The sequence below is a fragment of the Polypterus senegalus genome, chromosome 2 (genome assembly GCF_016835505.1).
Source record: "Polypterus senegalus isolate Bchr_013 chromosome 2, ASM1683550v1, whole genome shotgun sequence".
NCBI lineage: Eukaryota > Metazoa > Chordata > Cladistia > Polypteriformes > Polypteridae > Polypterus > Polypterus senegalus.
The window spans coordinates 35,237,226-35,258,976 of record NC_053155.1 but is presented as its reverse complement, the minus strand read 5'-3'; the positions used below and the strand labels follow the sequence as shown (position 1 = coordinate 35,258,976).

The 21,751-nt window shown below is 37.1% G+C and overlaps 1 protein-coding gene across 1 annotated transcript in view; it reads left to right on the top strand.

Moving 5' to 3' along the window:
* Positions 1-21,751, top strand: part of prkx (protein kinase X-linked) — a gene marked incomplete at its 5' end in the record, with an annotated part of 186,656 nt that overhangs the window by 154,080 nt on the left and 10,825 nt on the right. Inside the window, one exon of the mRNA XM_039746226.1 lies at positions 8,257-8,352. Coding sequence (XP_039602160.1) covers positions 8,257-8,352 — 96 coding nt within the window. The remainder of the gene's footprint in view (positions 1-8,256; positions 8,353-21,751) is intronic.

Genomic DNA, 21,751 nt, shown 5'->3' with positions numbered 1-21,751 from the left:
CATGTCTTTGGACTGTGGGAGGAAACCGGAGCACCCGGAGGAAACATACGCAGACACGGGGAGAACATGCAAACTTCACGCAGGGAGGACCCGGGTAGCGAACCCAGGTCTCCTTACTGCGAGACAGCAGTGCTACCACTGTGCCACCATGCTGCCCACCAGGAAATCAAACTTACCATAAACCACTGAACATCTCAAAAGTCAAAGAAAACAAAACAATACACAATGAAAGGAATACTATGTGCCATACACAAGTGAGAAGGAGAGCCAAAGCAAATGGCATCACCATTTGTGTATTTTAGATGGAGGAAGAAGATGGAAGGGACAGATATAGAGGAACGGGACTGGGTTTAATGATGTAATAGGAGTAGGGTGAATGTGTAAAGGTTTGTTGGTGTTGTTTTTCTCACATTATGCTTTATTTGTACATAAATGCAAATCAGGTTCTGCAGGGTTAATAATCATCTTTTTTTCAAATTGTGCCTGATTTCCTTTTTCCCTTTTTGAGTCTTTTGCTGTTTATTTCTTTTTGATTTCTTCATCTGATGTAACATGGCTGATTTGATAGTCTTCAGAGGGGACATCGTGACATTAACCCAATTATTTGTTGGTATACAGTTCATTCTTTGATTTTCATCTCTACAATGTAGTGGATGTGTTACTGTTTCATGAAACATATCTTAAAATGAACAACTTTGTTATTTGGAATAGTAAATACTTTTTGCGTCAACATCATTTGCCTTATATTTAAGATTCAACACATTAACTGTAGGTAATTGCAAATTACAAATGAACTGTTAGGATTCTAGTGCAGGTGATTTAGGATGTCACTGTTTTTTAATTATTGGAAACAAATGCATATAAATTTGTTTTTGGTTGATTTATTCTCCTGCCCCCTTTAAAGTTGATTTATATCCAGAAATTACAAATTAAATAATTAATTTCAGGACTTTTTCTTGTGCATGGGCACAGACTCTAATGTAGATATAGATCCTTATGTAGATTGATCAATCCCTTTGTTAAAAAATGTCCCCTTCTTTAACTCTCTAGAAGTTTTTGTTCATTTTTAAGTCTGTCAGGCTGCTTTCAAGTTGAATTCCTAAGTAGGGGGATTTTCCTTTTATATGTAAACATGCAAGGTTCATTTAGCTTAACTATTTTCCCATTATGTGATGATGTGCCTATCTTGACTGATATAGTCTTGAAAGTTGTTACATTATCTGATTGTAAGATATCTGTTATGAAGCCAAGATGCTTGATGCACCTGAAATATAATTCTAGGTGGCATTTTAGCACCACCTTATTAAATAATACGCAGTTTTGTGATCTTTGTCCATAGGGAGGTTGTGTTTTTTAATTATTGCAGGGTTTCTGATCCTATTTTGCATGGTTAGCTGTTGGGATATTATCAAAAATAATTTGATTGCCTTTTCTTCCAATATTATAAGTTTCAGGTTAAAGAAAATTTCTAGCTATGAAGTTAAAATACAAAATTTGGCACATATTTGTCCTGCAGGTTTTCAATAATTACCGCAAACCACAGATGGATGTGGTAAGAATAGGGCTTAATGCCCTTTTGATGCATTAGGTTTAATTTCAGGTTTACCAAGTTCATTCATATTATTTTGTATCTGGAATGTTACCTATTAAACTTCAGCTTTACATCTTCAAAGAAATGACACATTTGTCTATATCCATTCTTTAAAATTAAACTTGCCCAGTAATGGTAAAGAAATCAATATAGTAGTATGCAAAAGTATTAAATCCCTTAGAAAGTCATCATAATTTTCTTCATGACAAAGATTTGTACTCATATTTATGTATTCAGTATATTTAACATGAACAATACATTTCTAAAGTCAAAATAAACCATTTTCTGTAGCTGATTAACTGGAGAAGAAAAACTGAACCATTTGAGTGGAAAAAAGTGAAAGACAGGCCAATATTTCTGTTGAACTCATCATACCCAGAAAACATTTGTATAGTCATCAGGAGATGTCTGGCAGCATATTAATTGGCAAGCACAAAACACTTTGGAAATCTTAAACTATGCTGAGATGTCATGGGGCAGTCATGTAATCTGTCATCCACTGCAATTGCTAGTAATGTAATTGGACATCCTTGAGATGATAAGATCCAGGAAGTGCAGCCTTTAAGTGTGAGCTCAAAGCAATGTGTCCCCCGCGAAGCTTAGAGTGTTGTGAAGCAACAGCACACAATCGATGATCTAGTGGGTTTTAAATGGGTCACACAAACCATTGAGTGCTGCAAGGAATCACAGATTGTATTAGAGGGCTATACCCCATCAAGCATCATGTGCCACTAAGCAAAGAAACACAGTCAACAAACTTCTCCCCTGTGAAACGCCATATAACGTGTACAGCAGTTCAGAGGTGCTGTGTGGCAATGTTAAAATTGCAGATGACTTGCAAGTTAATGGAATGACACTGCTTATGGTTAACAAAATTAGCTTCATTCATGTTAGGTGCCCTTATTGCAATATGAGTACAGATACTGCTGTAAATTGCCTTTTTATGTTGCCATTTGTTATGTTGGCAAAAGCTTATTTTTCATGTATGTACACCCACACCATATGAAAACTGGATATAATGCATCGTCAGTTGGTTTTAATGGCTTTCAGCACAACAGGCATGATGGGAGTGAAACTTGGCTGAGGTACTCCTGGCCTGTCAGCTAGTTCCAGGAGAAATGACAAAAGGTAGCCAATATAAACTGAAAAAAATGTAAAAAGTTATTGAGTGCAAAATGGGCCTCTTGAAATGGAACTAAAATATAGTCTTTACATCATATTCATTATTTTTGTTTAATAGTCATTAAAAAGTCATTGTCACGTCAACACACTTTAACATAACCCTTGATGATATAATTTATTATACACAAGATTCGCCATTTAACTAGATTGGCTGAATTTCCCTATTTGATCAATTGTGTCTCCAAGGTATCTTATTTAAATGCAAATATTTCAAAATCTGAAAATATCCAAAATCTGAAATACTTCTGGCCCCAGACATTACAGATTAGGGATACTCAAACTGTAGTAGTATACACCAACACCATGACACCATGCAGAGAAGGAGAGAATGTGCAAATTTCATATGTACACTGACAAGTCATGGTTATTTGAACCCAGGATACTGGAGCTAGGACGGGACAGCGCTACCTAATATGTTACTGTGCTGTGCTTATTTAATATAATAGTCTTAAAAAGTTTAAAATTTGGGATATCACTTTAGATAATTGTACACTTTAGTATTGTTAATTATGGATTTTATTTTATTGTTAAAGTCACTGAGAATACTTTCCAGGAGCTTGAAGCTGGTAACTTTATAAATGTTATTGTAGATTGAGTTAAATGTAGATATTTTTTCCATCTTCAGAAGCGATTCAATATCATATCGCCAATAACACAAAATCCCCCAGGGGGCTTAATTTCAGGTATACTAAATTTAAATTTCACTTCATAGTACATTACGGGCAGTTCCCCGGGTTACGTACGAGATAGGGACTGTAGGTTTGTACTTGAGTTTGTGTGTAAGTCAGAACAGGTACATTATTTTAATAAATGCTATTGTTGACTGACTACAACCAAGTGCTCTGCCAATGAATGATGGAGTTTCACCTCCCTCTAACCTTTTTATTATTTCTACTTTATTTTCAATGATGATGGTTTTTCTCTTCTTTACTGTATCACCAGCACTTGCATCAGATTTGTGTTTCAGAGACATTCTTGAAGGGTGAAGACAAAAGGTTAAGATGAGCTCTTCTGCACAACACTATACAGCTATCACGGCAGGAAGGCACCTGTCATCAATACGTCTGATGTACTGACAAGAGACAACTTCCTGCTATGTGCGTAACAGTGTAAGCAGGCTTGCTATTGAGAATGAAATGGGGCAGCGAGGGGCAATTCACCATTCGCCCACCACATAGTCACCTCCACTACAGTATGCTGCCTGCAGCGTCCGCCCACCGGTGGGTAGTGAATTACCCACCACCACCCCCATTCAAGAGGCAGCCAACCAAGGCACACTACAATGCTACCCCCTACCTCCCCGTTCAGCCACAACCAGGTCACCACTTGCAGCATTATTTAACACAGATCAAAATGGTGCCAAGAGATGGCTCATCAGATGGTGGTCAGAAATTACTTTGAGTGGTAAGGAAAATGCTTCTCAGGAAAGGCCCTGTTATTAGGGTGAATGAAACAAAATAGAGGGTTTTTTTTAGGGAAACATGGAGAGGCTAGAGGTAGTGAAGATGTGACAGTGTGGCTTGGCTTCACTTCACCCTCCCACTCCTGTTTTGTTAGTCTCTTGAACCCGACACTGTCAATAACGTAACTGGATGAGGGTACGGCATGAAGCAAGGGTAGGTGCATAAAGTGCAAAAGTGCTTTTAGTTAAAATAAAGCAAAATCAAAGTGTACAATTGTGCAGTGTTCCAAAAGTCATTAGATAAATAAATAATCCCTAAAAGCAAAACAGTGTCCATGTGGAGGTTAAAATCAGTCAGACAATCCATTAAAATGAGGTTAAAACACGGCAGGAAACTGTTCTTAAAAGCATGAGCATTTAAACTTCTTTAAAAGCTGACATCTCCTTGTCTTAACATTAAAGGGTCCTTGCAGCCAATGTGGTGCCTAATCTGCAGTTCAGCTATAACTTTGCACGCTTGCTCCTAGGCTCAGATCCCTGTAGCCTTCTGTGACCCCCTGCAGGCACTATACCAAACTTCCAACTCCCACTGCCTGGCTCACATCCCTGCGGACCATGGCTTCCTCGCAGGATGCCACACCAAACTTTGCATTCCCCTGCGGCAGTACTGCTTCACTCTGGTTAGTCACAACAGTCACTTAAGTTTCCAGGTCATTTAGCTGGAGTGACAATCACTTGAGGGACCTCCTCCTGGAAGCCTGCCTTCTCTTCGTCATCCACATACACCAGCTTCCTCCAGCTCTTGCCTTTTTTCTCTTCTTCCATGTGCTGGCTGTTTCTCAGTCGCGCACCGCAGGAAGCTGATGAAGCAATTGAGACAGACTGAACCCTTACATGCATGTGTGTCTCGCACCAGTTAATCCACAAACCCTCCCAACTTCCCCACCCTGACACTGCTGCGTGAGCACACAAGCTCCTACGGAGAGTGAGCTAGCCAATTATTTATTTATGTATTTAAAATGGCTACCTTTTTCAGAACCGTGGACCTGATTTACCACAGAAGACCAGAATTATGTAGTGGCCATCAAGTCAAAACAAGTGTTTTGAATTCTAACAGTAAGGGGAGACCAAGAGATTGATTGATCCAGAGGTTAAGACTTTAAGAGTCTTCTACATTAATCCAGTGAATTTTGTCTGAAGGCCAGTTAATTGGCTGAACCAATTGAGAAGGCTTTGAGAGTCTTCATCATTAGTCTCATGAATATATATACAGTGGAACCTCAGTGAACCGAAGCAAATTCCCCCCATAGGATTGTATGTAAATACAATTAATCCGTTCCAGACCGTGCGAACTGTATGTAAATATATTTTTTTTAAAAGATTTTTAAGCACAAATATAGTTAATTACACCATAGAATGCACAGTGTAATAGTAAACTAATGTAAAAACATTGAATAACACTGACACAAAACACCCAGGCTCCCTGTTCAGCTGCAAGCGCAGGCTCGCTCGCCTCTCTCTCTTTCTCTCTCTCTCTCTCTCTCCAGCACGCAGGCTCGCTCACCCTCTCTCTCTCTCTCTCTCTCTCTCTCTCTCTCTCTCTCTAACATTGCAGCAGTTCGCGCTATAGCCTTGCAAGCCGATCGCTGTATAAAACACTTTTTTTTAATGAGTTTTAAGCACGGGGGGGAAAAAAGGAACATTTGAACAAATCCGAAACTTTATTTAAAAACCAACCACAAGCAACCAAGAAAGTAACATTACAGGAGTTCGCACTATAGTCTTGCAACCGATCGCTGTATAAACACTTTTTTTAATGAGCTTTAAGCACAGGGGAAAAAAATGAACATTTGAAAAAACTGTAATTTAATAAACCACCAAGAAAACTAACATTGCAACAAATCTCGCTACTAACATAAAAAATGAACATTTGAAAAAAGTGAAAAATAACACTGCAACAATTCACGCTACAAACCGAAAAATGAACATTTGAAAAATCCGTAATACAAAAACCATAAACCACCAAGAAAACTAACCTTGCATGAGTCGAGTTCTGGCATTGAGTGAGGAGGAACTGGGTGGAGAGGAGGAAGAGTTTGGCTCCGCAATGGAGGGATGTTTTCCTTCAGGTGTTTTCTCTCATGTGATTTCTTGGGATTTTAGCTGTTTAGCTGGTGGAAACGAAAGCCTCATGCAGCCATTCCAAAAATAAAGTCCTTGTGACCCAACCCTTTGTGTTTGCCCTCCACATTACTAGCAGTCTGGCTTTGTTTACATTGTGCTGCTTGAAAGCATGAGGGTTCTCAAATTGGTAAATGAGTAAACTGGTAAACAGTTTTTCCACCTCTTCCAGCACTTGAAGCCTCTGCCTGGTTAACGCTGTAACTCCTTTTATAAAATCAGCTGCTTTAATAGATTCTTTCTGCTTTAGATATGATTTTGACTTCTTGTACTCGGCGGCAAGATCAGTAACACGAACGCCACGCTCATACTTTTCAATAATTTCTTTCTTTACTTTGATTTCAATTTTCTGCAAAACTTTCTTCTCACCACTCTTCACTTGCTTAGAAGCCATGGTTAACTGCAAAAACACACGAAATACTGTAGAGCACCGAGAGATCACAGATAAAGCACGCACGTCTGACTGAGAACAATGAAGCGGCGCAACACGTGCTTAAATACAGTAATCGGCGCGTACTAACCGGAAGGGAAATGAAATAGAGCACAAAGAGTTCGCAGCGAAAGCATGCAAGCACGCAGGTCTGACCGAGAACAATGCAATACGTGCGGAAATCATCAGCGTGCACAAACTGAAAGGGAAACTGGCTTGTTCGTATACCGAGTGTGTGGTTGTGAACCGAGGCAAAAGTTTGGTGAACTTTTTGGTCGTAAACCGAGTTGTACGTGTACCGAGACGTTCATGAACCGAGGTTCCACTGTATCTGTATTTTTGTTATGTTAGTTGCATGTAGACTGTTAAGCAATATTTTTCCTATTTTTATTCCATCACTTGTATGAGCTTCACCAAATCAACTTCCATGCAACTGATGTTGTTATAACAATAAATTATTTACTTTATCAAGGGTCATGATACACCAATTTGGCAGCAGTGTTCTCTATAACCTAAGAGTTTGGATAGCAATTGATTCAAGATTCAAGAGTATTTATTGTCATTTCATCCATATACAGTAGTACAGCATACAGTGAAATGAAACTATGTTTCTCCAGAACATTCTACATAGAACACTGGACAACACAGAATCCACGACACATAATATATATATATATATAGGTGCTTTTTCAATATAGATTTGGAGATGTCTTATCTAAAGACAATAAAATCTGAACAAGACACTTAATGGTGTAAACATGGCAAAAATTGACATATCTTGAAGATGCTGTGATGGAGGACCAGATTTCATGGCAATGCAGTGGAAACAATCCAGCCTGGGACTATATTCCTTTGTAGGACATGATTCAATGTGATTAACTGTCATCAAGTTAGTGTCATCGGTAGACCTCACAGCATATTTTTGGATTATTCAACGATATGTCTGTCTGCTGAAACGTAATCATGAGAACATACAGATTCCTCACAGAAAATTCTGCATCCAGGAAATCTTTCAGGATGGAGTTACTTTAATGGTGGGATCCATTTTGTGTACGTTTTTTGCACTCCTAGCACAGTTCTGTGATAAAATGTCAAATTGAAATTAAGTTATAATTAAAAGTAAAGGAAAACCTAGTAATGTTATTTTTCATTCACTATCCCAGTGTCTCTTATTTGAAGAACTGTGCTATTTGAAGGATAAGGTTGGTTTTAGAAGGCATCCTGAAAGTCACTATTCACATACAACTTTAGTCTTTTCAAGCAATAAAATGTGCACTTTTTTATATATATTAGCCCTATTTCTTTGGGACTTACCACTGAAGGCTCCTATGCACTAGCAAATAAAATTATATTCTATGTAATTTGATTGTTTTTTATTTTTTCTTCTAATTTTTATTGTAATCTGTGTTGAATTTTTAACTCTTTAATTCAGAAATGTAATAAATTCTTTCTTTTTTTTGTTCCTTGTAGTTATCCTCCATTTTTTGATGATAATCCCTTTGGCATATACCAGAAGATTCTAGCTGGAAAAATAGATTTTCCTAGACATTTGGACTTCAACGTGAAGTAAGACCAATTTCACTCTATGATTGTATTCAACTTGTAATAATACAAGTGGTGTTAGATGCTGACTGAAGGCAATAAAAATTTATAGGGGGCAATTGAATAAGGAAATACACAGTAGTAAAAGTGGAAATCCCACTGTTGCTGTTACAGCTGGGGTAATCAGCCCTGGTCCCAGAGGATCATAGGGACGTTCTTCTTTGTCAAATTCTTAATTTGATTTTAATCCTTGTCGTTAATCTTCTTCTTTCAGCTGCGTCTGTTAGGGGTTGCTACAGTGGATCATCTTTTTCTATATCTTCCTATCTTCTACATCTTGCTTTGTTACACCGTTCACCTGTATGTCCCCTCTCACCACATCCATAAACCCTCTCTTACGCCTTCCTCTTTTCCTCTTGCCTGGCACTTCTACCCTTAGCATCCTTTTCCCAGTATACCCAGTATCTCTCCTCTGCACATGTCCAAACCCGCACAATCTTGCCTCTGTGACTTTGTCTCCAAACTGTCCAACTTGAGCTGACCCTTTAATGTCCTCATTTCTAATCCTGTCTATCCTTGTCACACCCAATGCAAATCTTAACATCTCTAACTCTGCCACCTCCAGCTCTATCTCCTGTTTTCTGGTCAGTGCCACCATCTCCAGTCTAATAACATAGCTGGTCTCACTACCGTCCTGTAGACCTTCCCTTTCACTCTTGCTGGTATCCATCTGTCACAAATCACTCCTGACACTCTTCTCCACCCATTCTCTGCCTGCACTCTCTTTTTCACCTCACTTCCACAATCCCTGTTACTCTGTACTGTTGATCAGAAGTATTTAAAGTCATCCACCTTCATCAAAGCTACTCTCTTCATCCTCACCATTCCACTGACCTCCCTGTTATTTACATGTATATATTCTGTCTTGTTCCTACTGGCCTTCATTCCTCTCCTCTCTAGAGCATATCTCCACCTCTCCAGGGTCTCCTCAACCTGCTCCCTACTCTTGCTACAGATCAAAATTTCATCAGCAAACATCATAGTCAATGGGGGCTCCTGTCTAATCTTATCTGTCAACTTGTCCATTACCGTTGCATACAGTGGTGCTTGAAAGTTTGTGAACCCTTTAGAATTTTCTATATTTCTGCATAAATATGACCTAAAACGTCATCAGATTTTCACTCAAGTCCTACAAGTGGATAAATAGAAACCAGTTAAACAAATGAGACACAAATATTATACTTGATCATTTATTTATTGAGGAAAATGATCGAATATTACATATTTGTGAGTGGCAAAAGTATGCAAACCTCTAGGATTAGCAGTTAGTTTGAAGGTGAAATTAGAGTCAGGTGTTTTCAGTCAATGGGATAACATTCAGGTGTGAGTGGGCACCCTGTGTTATTTAAAGAACAGGGATCTATCAAAGTCTGCTCTCCACAACACGTTTGTGGAAGTGTATCATGGCACGAACAAAGGAGATTTCTGAGGACCTCAGAAAAAGAGTTGTTGATGCTCATCAGGCTGGAAAAGGTTACAAAACCATCTCTAAAGAGTTTGGACTCCACCAATCCACAGTCAGACAGATTGTGTACAAATGGATGAAATTCAAGACCATTGTTACCCTCCCCATGAGTGGTCGACCAACATAGATCACTCCAAGAGCAAGGTGTGTAATAGTTGGCGAGGTCACAAAGGACCCCAGGGTAACTTCTAAGCAACTGAAGGCCTCTCTCACATTGGCTAATGTTCATGTTCATGAGTCCACCATCAGGAGAACACTGAACAACAATGGCGTGCTTAGAGCCAATCCCTGATGCAATCCCACGTCCGTGTTGAATGCATGTGTAACTGCTACCACAGACCTCACCACTGTCACATTTCCCTCATACATATCCTGTACAACTCTTACATACTTCACTGCCACTCCTGACTTCCTCATACAATACCACAACTCCTTCGACATCCTGTCATATGCTTTCTCCAGGTCCATAAAGACGCAATGCAACTCCTTCTGGCCTTCTCTATACTTCTCCTTCAACACCCTCAGAGCAAAAATTGCATCTGTGGTACTCTTTCTTGGCTTGAAACTATACTGCTGACTACTAATCACTACCTGATCACTAATCATCACTTCCCTTCTTAACCTAGCTTCCACTACTCTTTCCCATAACTTCATTCTGTTGCTCATCAATTTTATACCCCTGTAGTTACAACAGCTCTGCACAATCCCCTTATTCTTAAAAATCAGCATCAGTACACTTTGTTTGTTGGTTCTTTTTACTTTTGTGTGTTTGTTCATAATAAAGAAGGCATTTAAATAAACTGTTTAAACTGATGAAAGGATTGTAGTCACATTCTACTTTTTTTTTCCACAGAAAGTTAAAAAGACATCTGTCTAGGAACAGTTCAGAATTTGTGACTTAGCAAAACAACTATATTGTTCATTCATCAGAATGCCTAGATTTTAACTAAGCAAATTTGTGGAATAATATCCATAAATGACTGAGACCCTCCAATATAAGAGCTATCTACCCATTGTTTACAGGGATACTTGAAATATGAAAAGTATGGTGGAATAGTAGCAGAGAGATATCCATTGTTCCTTAAATTTTGCAGTCACAGTAGGACAACCCTGGTTAAATATGTGGGATCTTGCAAACAGTGAAATATATATCATATAGAATAAAAGGCTTTCCTGGCCTCTGCATATATACAGTAGATTGATGTTGAGGCATAGGGTGCAAAGTAGGCAGCAATTACCAGCAAAATAGTATTGACGTTAGGCCAGTTTGAGTAATAACACATACCATCTATATTAGTATTTTGCTCTTACAAATCCTTAACATTTAGTGTAAACTACTTCTAGGGTAATTTTGCATACATTTTTGATGGTGTGACTACACACTAAGTAACAAAGTAATACTGTCAGATGTGTAAAGGTGCAATTCTGATAGGCCACAAGAAGAAAATCTTTCCCTTAGAAAATACATTATATAATCTTGAATTATTTTTATTCAGATTTTAGAAAATGTAAGGAATTATTTCAGCAAAAAACGTAAAATACCTCTCATCTGTCATCAGTTAAAACAACATTTTGTTTAAGCTTGAAGTTATCAGATAATGATTAAATAATATCTAATTTCATCACATACTTGTGACTGCATAAGGTATACTGTATCATAGAAAAAGTTTAACGGCAACAGCATAACTTCCTGCTAAAGCATATAAAGATATAACATTGAAGCAAATTATAAGAAAGCAAAGTTACAGTTCATTTTAGCATCAGTGGCCAAGTTAAAAAAACTTTAATATAGAGACATTCCAGATGTGATTAACATTATTGGGGGAAATGCTAGATAAATTGTTAATTATTGTTCTTGGACAGATACCTAAGAAATGAGAAAATTACTTTGGGATGATTAAGGTTTATGTGAGACCTCTAGGCCTTAATTATATTGTTGATGTATTTACTGTTTACTCTTATGCCTTTATTCCTCCTTTGTCTACAGGAAATTAAAAATACAGAATATATTTATGTGTATGTTGTGTGGACTACTGCAACTATCTGCTGGAAAGAGTACTGGCATGTTTCACCAAGCCACTACAGATTATTTAAAATATAGTAGCATGTCTGGTGTCCAACATGTCACTACTCTTTTTTTAGATCACTACATTGGCTCTCTATAGAGGGAAATATTTAACTCAAATTCTTCATATTTGACATGTCAGCATCTATATACATACATACATACCTACACACACACTTATATATATATATATATATATATATTTCAAATCTCAATCCATAGTTTTTTCATCAGTAGCTACGAGCAGGTGGAATGAGCTGCCACCCACCATTTGAACTTCTGACTTCCTCAATGTGTTTAAGGAGAGTTTAAACACTCTCTTGTTTGGTGAATTTCTGTCTTAACTGATATTCGTTGTTTCATTTTTGTAATGTAGGAAATGTAATTCACTTATTTTGTTCTGAGCTGTACATGTGTGATGATCAATTTTGTAACCTTGTTTTTTACCACTTTTTTCCAAAACAGTCCCCCAGATTGATATTTACTCAATTATGTTGACCTCTTTTGTAATTTTCTTTTGATAAAAAGCTGACTACTAGGAAGTATGTATGCCTGTTAACAGCTAATGGGATGTTATTGTTTAGTAAACAATCTAATGGGATAACTTGTATTAAACTGCTAGCACGCCATGCTATCTTGTTCCTCTGCAAGAATCCTAAACTGTCTGCAGTAACACAATGGGAAAATGATGAGAAATTTCATATTTCTTGTAAAATAAAAAAAATAAAAAAATCAATTCAATTTCTAAGTAACATTTCAAAAGAGCTTCAAGGCATATCTTAATGCTGTCCATTAACTGGACATGTTAAACCATTATCACCTTTTAAATATTTCAGTATCTCTGATAACTTTGTATTAAATCCTTTTCTTTCTCTACTTTAAAGAAGAGTAGAGGTTGGGATATTTGACCTCATTTGAATAAACCTATACCCATAAAAGGATTTATGTAACCTTTGATGGCTGACTAGTCCACTCATCAAGCCATAGACTTTGGGATACTGGAGGCAGAAGATTCTATTATGGAATGGCTTCTGAAAATCTAGGTGCTTCTTTTCTTTACTCACAATATTCTGTCTCATCAGAAAAGTGAAACCTCTCAAACTGATCTGCCTCTTGATGAAGCATGAAACACCATAACACATGTTCCATGACTTTTTGTTAAGTTAGGCCTTAAGACTGAATTTGAGCTGCTTCTCTTGGTTATCTCTGGTTCTCTGCCTTCAGTTCACCTGGAAGTAGATGACTTGGGGAGACTAGAACTGGTCATTACATCCAAGCAACATTATAAATACATTCTGGCCTACAGAGGACACTCCAGGCACCCAAAACAGACATAGATCAGGACACAAGTTCAGCATACATGCTTTTTTTTTTCTTTTTCTTCCATTTTCCACCTGTACAGCACCCAATACACAGCACACTCTTTTCTTCTTTCTTTTTCTCCTCTCTGTTCGCCTTCACTCCTCCTCCTGCAAGTTTAGTCCATCTCCTCCCAACTCTGACTCTCGGAATAGTGGTGACTGGTTCCTTTTATAGGGCACCCGGAAGTGCTCCAGGTGTCCAATGACCTTCTTCTGGCATCACTTCCAGGTGTGGCAGAAGTGCTGCCACTCAGGGCTCAACAGTACCTACAGTGCTGCCTGGTGGCGTCCATGGCACCCAGCAGGGTTGCTCCAAACTCCAACTCCCAAGGAACCCAGTGAGAGTCCAAGGCACCGCTGCAACGCAGGGGGGCTGCCACCTAGCATTTCGGGGTGGGTAATACCCTGAATAGCTCTTTCCCCCAGTCCTTCCACTGTCAAGGCGTCCCAGCTGGGTAAGTACCCCAGCCATCCGCCATAACATGTAGAAATGGTTTGGGTTATTCACTAAAGCTTTTGTCAGTCTTTTAATGAATATACCAAATAAGTTGATCTTCCCATTTAACCTGTGAAATTCTGTTATGCTTTGCTGTTTCTCTTATCAAGCATTAATGCCAGCTTCTGGCTTATACTGTATAGTGATTTTTACACTCTTTTTAGTAGTGTCCATACATTTCCTTGCAAAGCAGAAACTTGACAATTAACAGTCATGTTATGTGTGGCCAGGATGACCTAGCTTAACACAAGCAGCTCCCTCCACCAAGCATTTATGTGACCAGCTCGGTTACCCAACACATCTGTTAGCGATTAGTGCAGCTAAATTCCTTTGTGAGCCTGTCTGGTTTCCCATTTCTGAAGACCGCTTACTTAATTGAAAATGGATTAATACAAAAATAACCGTTTTAACCCTTCATCAGTGTTGAGCTGGATACTTGAAAGCTATTCCCAAGAGAAGAGGAAAAAGTGAGAAAGAGTAGATAAAAAAGGAAAGTATTTGTAGAGCTGCATGAGGAAAATGTGCTGAAAAGCAGAAAGACTATATAATGGAGGCAATAAGATAAAATCTACCAGGCAGACATAGACTGAGTCTTTCCATGTAGCCTTGGATGCAAGATAAGAACCAAACCTGAATGGGATATCAGTCCATTGCATGTTTTCATGTGGGTCCAATTCAGAGGTACCAATCAACCTAATAAAGAAAATCTTAAGATAAATAAATAGAATAGAATAAAATTGTATTGCAAAAAATTGTAAACTTTAAAGAAGAGTATCAATTATTATTTTTTACCTGAAAGACTGTAAACATATTTTTATTAAGCATTAAATTTAATATTACAAATGTCAATTATACAAAAGTCACCCATAAAAAGTATAAAATGTTATTTTAGTAACAAAAGAATGGTTGAATTGTGACTTGTATAAAGAATACCATTAGGAAACAAAGTGTACAGATAAAGCAAAAACACACATTGTTTTTGACATTTTCACTAGTGAAATGGTTAGTGATACAGGAAACATATGTGTCATATTGCAACAGTTTATTATAGGTAGTGGCATACTAGAAATTAGCTAAAGAAAGACTTTAGCACTGCTGCCTCACAGCTCAGTGTTAGGTTCTTGGATCATATCCTGCACCATGTCACTGTCTGTTAGAGTTTGCATGTTCTGCCCATGTTTGCATGTGTTTTCCACCCACCACCTAAAAGCAAATGCTTGTGAAATTGATTAGTGATAGGCTAAAAAGTGCAACCTATCCTGGATTGCTCTTGGTGCTGGCTCAATTAAAAAAAAATTCCCAGAGTAAGATATTAATTGTATAATCTTTCAAAATGTCAAACAGATTGAATGCAATCTAATGTTGTACTGTGAACCATGTTAATGAAAGGCCAATTGTTAGTTGTATTGCAGGCAATTAATGGATACATTTTGTATTTTTCCATGACAAACAATTTTTTTTACTCTCATGATATACATTCATTTGCCACAGAAATAGAGTTCTTAAGTGAATCATTCCGTTCACATTTTTACAGCTTAAAATTGGGCTTGTGGAATACGGGTGCAGTCATGAAAAGGGCCTAAATAAAACACCAGACATTCATGTATAAATCCAGAATGTTCTTGAGTATTGATCTGTGTCTTAAGATTGCACACTTGTTGTAAAACATTGTATACATGTTGTTTTGGGGAAAAAGAGTATGTATATTTTTGAGATATTGTGCCTTTTTTGAAAGAAGTTTTGCTATGTTCTTCACCTCATTGCCTGTCTCCTTCTGCAGCTAACTTTAAAAAAAAGCAAGGTTTACTGTAACACACTCAGTTTCAAAAATAAGAAAAGTATGCCTAATTGGAACACATGGGAAATGAGAGAACACATGGCAAGTTATTTCTGTCTACTTTTTTCATACTGTCATCATACTTCTAGAACAAGACAGATGAGTCTCTGTTGTTTGTGCGGCCCAAAACACCCATGTTCCTTATTTTTTGTACAGTATCAGATATTTGATAAGGTGTATTACCTTTTAGTTCTGTCATGCTGCTCCAGCTTTTTGAAAGACACAAGCACCTCTATATTCTTTTACTGTTTTTGCACCCATTTCACAAGCAGATGTCATCAGGGTGCCCAGTAACATGAACGTGTTTATGCAAAATAGATCTTTTTGGAAGTTGCAAACATTCCAAGTGCAGAGTCGGCCAGAATCACAAGTGCCAAATTTAATCACCGTAAATGGGTTGGGGCAAGTACTGTCCTAATCAAATCGTACTGAACAAATACCAAGCAAGCTGCACAAGAGGCAAGTTATTACTTTGATCTCTTCCTGTGCTTTGCATGTGCTTGTCTCCTGTCGAGATATTTCTGATGCTTTACACATGCGTGTTTTACTACCTGGCATACCTGGCGGCAATTTGTAAATTCTTTGTGTATATATTTTGAATGTATACAATGTTATTTTCTGACAATCATTAAATGAAATTAATAAAATTACGTATTGCAACATGTTGTGGGTGTGCTGATATGCTGGGTTGTTTCAGCTACAGGTCTTCCATCCTTCTCTTTTCTTTCTTCCTGCCTCTCCTCATAACAAATTGAAACATAGAAAACATCTCCACGAGAGTAAATCTAGCTGCACAACTTGTGTCTTTCAAAATTCTTATACTGCATAAAATTATTAGCTTATGCACGAAACAAGAAAAAGGCAATGATATGCATGCTTTGTTAAGCTAGTTTGAAAAAGGTGTAGTAGGAGTAAAAGGCTAGAAGATGGTATACTTGCAGATTTTAATAAAACATATTTTATATTATCTGATGTTATCTTTTCCTGTGTACCATTGGTGAGCTTGCAACTACAGCTGAGCACGAAAATGGGCTGTTAAAATTGCCACATCTTCCTTATGGAAAAGCAAAAATCTGGTCTTGACAGCCAACAGAGCTTAATAAAAATGTCCTCACTACAGAGCTACTGTCAATTTATGATGGGATTTCTATATTTCATAAAATATTTTAAGTATTTGAGACATTAACACATTGCTCTTCATTCTCTGGTGAACAGCTCATCATTGACAACAAGTCAGCATTATTGTGATGAATCCAGGTCACAGCATCAGTGAGATGATTACTTTTTGACAGACCTGTTGCTTAACTGCCACAAGCCCACTTGCCATAGAGGATGTCAATTCTGATAGTAGTGATTGCAGTGCTCTCCATGTGGGCCTTTTTGGAGTGCAAAAATTAAACCTAATCAAATATTTCCTTAAACCTGTGAAGAGAAAATTAAGAAACTGAACCATCATCAGATTTTGGTATACACATTAAGATAGTAACTTACTGTGTTTGAGCATATATAGACCTGGGCTTTCTGTGTTTTTTTAATTATTTGCTCAGATAATGCTAACATTGTCATTCCATGCATATTCAGCCTCAAACCTAATTAATTCAGTTGGGGCTTGTGGGGGAGTGGCCCATGAGTGCATGGCAGGAAACAGCCCTCTACAGCAAAAGCCTGTAAACAGAAGACTTGGGGAAATGTATACGCCGTACCACTTAATCTTGCATTTATAAAATTTGGCAATGAGACATTTTAAAAAGAAAGAAGGAATATTTAACTTTGATCCCAATTCATTATGAGACTTTGCTCAGATATAAAGATATGGCCACTTTAAGTGGTTATAGACCACAGAGGAGGACAGATAATGCAAGGAAAAGGTGCTGGGCAAATAAGATTAATTTAGCCTAGAATTCATGCCGTAATGAGTCTGTCTTTCCCATGCATTTAATAAAACAAAGTAAGGGAAAAGGGCTGTCAGTTACTTGTCTTTGGTGATTCTTTACATGTAGATGTTTGACTTAAACAATTTAAACTGTGTTGAGATATATTAAAACGGTTTACATTCACTTTAATTTTAACAGTGATGTGGCAAATATGGGAATTTTGGCAGCACTGAAAAAAATATATAATTGAGTCTACTGTACTAAGGCCTCAGATGGTTATGTATTGACTCTATAGTATAACCTGCTGTGCCAAATTTGTGATTACTTTCGCAGGTTTGGAAAACCCTCCCCCAAACTTTCCAAGAACATCAAGCGCAAATTAATCCTGGGTGGGATGGCACTCAAATAGTATCATCATAATGTTGACCAGTAACATTATATACAACAGATCATAAATAGCATTGTGTAAATCACTGCTTGTTTATTCTTCTTATTCTTATTCTTCTTCTTCTTATTATTATTATTAAATTGAACTGGTTATACAGAAAAGAAAGACATTTTTATTTAAGTGACACAGAAAAGATTTGTGAACATTATAACAAATGTATTACTGCTACAGGAGTTACGTTGGAAAGTTAAACTTTTAGATTTTACTGGTATTTCACTTAATAGGACTGAATTCGATTGACTCACCAGTCAACCCAGTCTGTGTTCTCTTTCTATTTATAAAAGGGCTTTTAACACCTAGTTATTTCAGAGGGATGTGGAAGACCTCCTGCCTTAATTTTCACTAAATACTAATGAAATTCGGTCCTGCTCCATGCACCTATAAAACAGATTTATGGGGCACAGGAAATAAATGAGTGGGTTGAACGTTGAGGCATTCAGAACCACACATCTTATCAAAAAGTGGGGTCATTACAAATAATGGAGAAAATATTAACTCAGTATGAAGAAGGTGCTTACATTACTGTATACCCTAAAAGAGGAACTTGACACAGGTAAATTGCACATGTCATAAACAAAATGATCCAGGGCAAGTCTTTCCCAGAAACACCTGCACATCTTTTGGGTGTGGTTAGCTCATCTACCTCATTTTTTCCAACATTCATGGATTTTTCCCGCCAACACTCATAGCTCAGATGATTTGCATATTAATGGAGGAAATTTATCCATCCATTTTCTAAACTTACTTATCCAGATCACGGTCACTGGAAGGCTGAAGCCTGTCCCAACAAGCATCATGTACAACGTAGGAATCCTTGGATGAGCCATTATTCCATCTCAGAAAAGGAAATCTTTTTTAAAAAAAAAAACAAACAAATTGAGGTTCGCAAACACTGACAACTGGAGGGCTTGCTAAGTAAGTACTCATTTCTTGAGAGATACACTAGAAAAGTGCTTTTTAAACTTATTCCAACCATTTCCTGAGGGTTACAGAGGGATCACAGCACTTTCATCCCTCCCAGCACTTCTGCTACTGAAACAGTTTGAGTGCTTTGGCTGCTGGGAATTACAAACAGCATGTTTTTCCTGCCCTTAACTAAAAATACATGCTTGATTCCAACTCACACTTTTTTCTGAGAAAGGCAACAATGCCTTACATCACAGATTTACATGTTTTTATATTCAAGTTTGGACATTTAGCGCACTAACAGTGCAGAACAGTAAAGGGCGCATTGCAATACTGATGTTGTGAAGGAAGTCACACTATTTAGGGTGCTAAATCAGGCTGATCCTTTTGTGACAGGGTTTTGTTAAGAGCACACAGATACTTCAAAAAAGGAAAATTTGTATCTTCTGCTTGTGTATTTGATATGTTAGGTGGGAGGGGGGAACATGAACTATTTAAACTAAGACCTAATAGTCCATGCTGATTCTCACATAATACACAACTGAAATGAACCACGGGTTAGTCCAGTTTGTCAAGCTAATGCTTAAACATTAATTCCTTGACCAGCAAAGATGTACCACATTGTCTGTCCTTTCAATAGCCGTATTTCCTGAGATGGCACAGCTGCTATAAATACTTGTGATGTTGGGAAATTTTTAACACTGATACCTCAAGTTTTGGGGACTTCACCTTCACGCCACACCCAGCTACTTATGGAGGGATTCTCAAAATTCTCCCAGTGTAGCAATGGCTTCCACTACCATATCTCAGTGTTTTATTTATTTATTTATTTATTTATTTATTTTTTTGTTTTAAATATATGACACACAGTCCAAAGTAATCCCGGTTATGTGATCTGGGTTTGTTAAATAACCCTGTTTGTGTGTGAGTATGTTCACCATATAATGGGCTGATATCCTGTTCAAGGATTTTTCTGCTGTTTTTTTAATTTGCAATACAAACAGGTCTAATTCACTACTACTCTCACTTGGGTCTTATTCTTCATGTAACTACAATTATCTCTAGTAAACAAAAGATTTTATAGAAGTATTTTAAGATAAAAGAAATAAAAGGAAAAACAAGTAAGATTAAAGATTTTAAATAAAGCCATGCGCCTAATATCACCAAATATATAATGACATGTCAGTTGTAGATTTGACTATACAACTTTGGCAGTGTTTAGCTTGTTTAATGTTTGTATTTTTTCATTTCCCATAAATACAAATCAAAGTTTGCATGTTTCAGTGAAAAAGCTTGAGGGTCACGAGTACCAGATCTTTATGGTGGCACTCAGCCAATGAATTAAGAGTTAAAGCAATCTTAGATGCTTAATGTAAACTAAGTGTTATCAGAGCTAACCATGATCTAATTCATGAAAAATAAAAAAAATTAAAAGAATACAATTTTAAAAATAATAATTGTGTCACTATAATGTTAGATTTTGTAAGACATTTATCTTCAGTTTTCCGAGCCAAGTCATCCACATCTAGCTAAATATTTAGCATTTTTAACTTTTTATAAGTGGTTTTTAATATTATGGAACTTTATCTTTCCTTTGTCTCTTGCTGACAAAGAAAGATCAACAGGGTAAAAATTAAAATGTGATGTAGTATTAATTCTTGCCACTTTCTAAAGAAAAATACAATTTTAATGTCAGTTGTTTTGAAACAAACCCATCAGATTAATTTAAGTTGTGACCCCCTAAGATAGGGGTCCTCAATCACGGTCCTGGAGAGCCGCAGTGGCTGCAGGTTTTTGCTCCAACCCAGTTGCTTAATAAAAAGCACTTATTGCTAAAGTAACACTTCTGCTTTACTTTAGTGATTTTGAGCCCTTATTGCTTAATTTTGTCTTAAACAGCTATTTTAATTGCTCCTTATTATCAACAACATGCAAATGACAAGAGAGAGCTGCATTTCTCCATTTAGCTTATTTACATTTACACCTGTGTGTATTTATCTGCACTATTGGGTTTAATTAAATACTTGGAAGAAAAATGAAGAGAAAAAAGTGAAGGACTGAGAATTACTCGTCCATTTTAGCCTTCAAATCATTTGCATGAGAGAAAGGGAAAGAAAATCTAGGATATGAGAATGACCTGACATAGCAGAGTTAATTGAATTGCATAGCTTGTTAGTGCTTTATTGGCAAGAATTGCTTTCTAATTAAGCAACCAGGTCAGAACAAAAACCTGCAGCCATTGCGGCTCTCCAGGACTGGGATTGAGGACCCCTGCCCTAAGATAATGATAAAGACATTATTTATATATATTATAGCATGTTCTTTATTTTCAGTGAATGATTTTGGTTTTTTTAATGAACATGGAAGATCATTTTAAACAAGAATTCAGCAACATCATGGGTGCTAAAAAAAAGCCTCAGAATCTTTGTACAAGATTTTCTTTCGCATACATGAACTCTGAATCTGCACAACACTACACTAAGTTTCATCTTTAGTCCGGCAAGGAAGCAATCCCGATTGCCCCTGACTCCTTAAGATTATATAAGATTATATAAATGAAGTCTTCAACTGAACATCTTTAGAATGACTTAGTGTGACAAGGCCTTGAGGAAGCTTAATCCAGCCACTTAACAATGTTTTAAATTGTTGTTTCACAGATAACTTGTATTTTTTATAATAATTATTTCAGCACTGTATTGCATTATTTTGCATGATTGTGTTACTTCACAAGTGTTACTATAGAAAAATCTCACATCATCCATTCAGTATGCAGTTAAGATTTTAACAATGTTCTGTATATTTATTACCAGCAATTTACTGCTACATTTGTGCTGAAATGATTATTGTATGCTTTCTCAAAAAGAATAAGTTCATAGACACAATGCTTACCAATTGGAGAAGATCGTTCAGA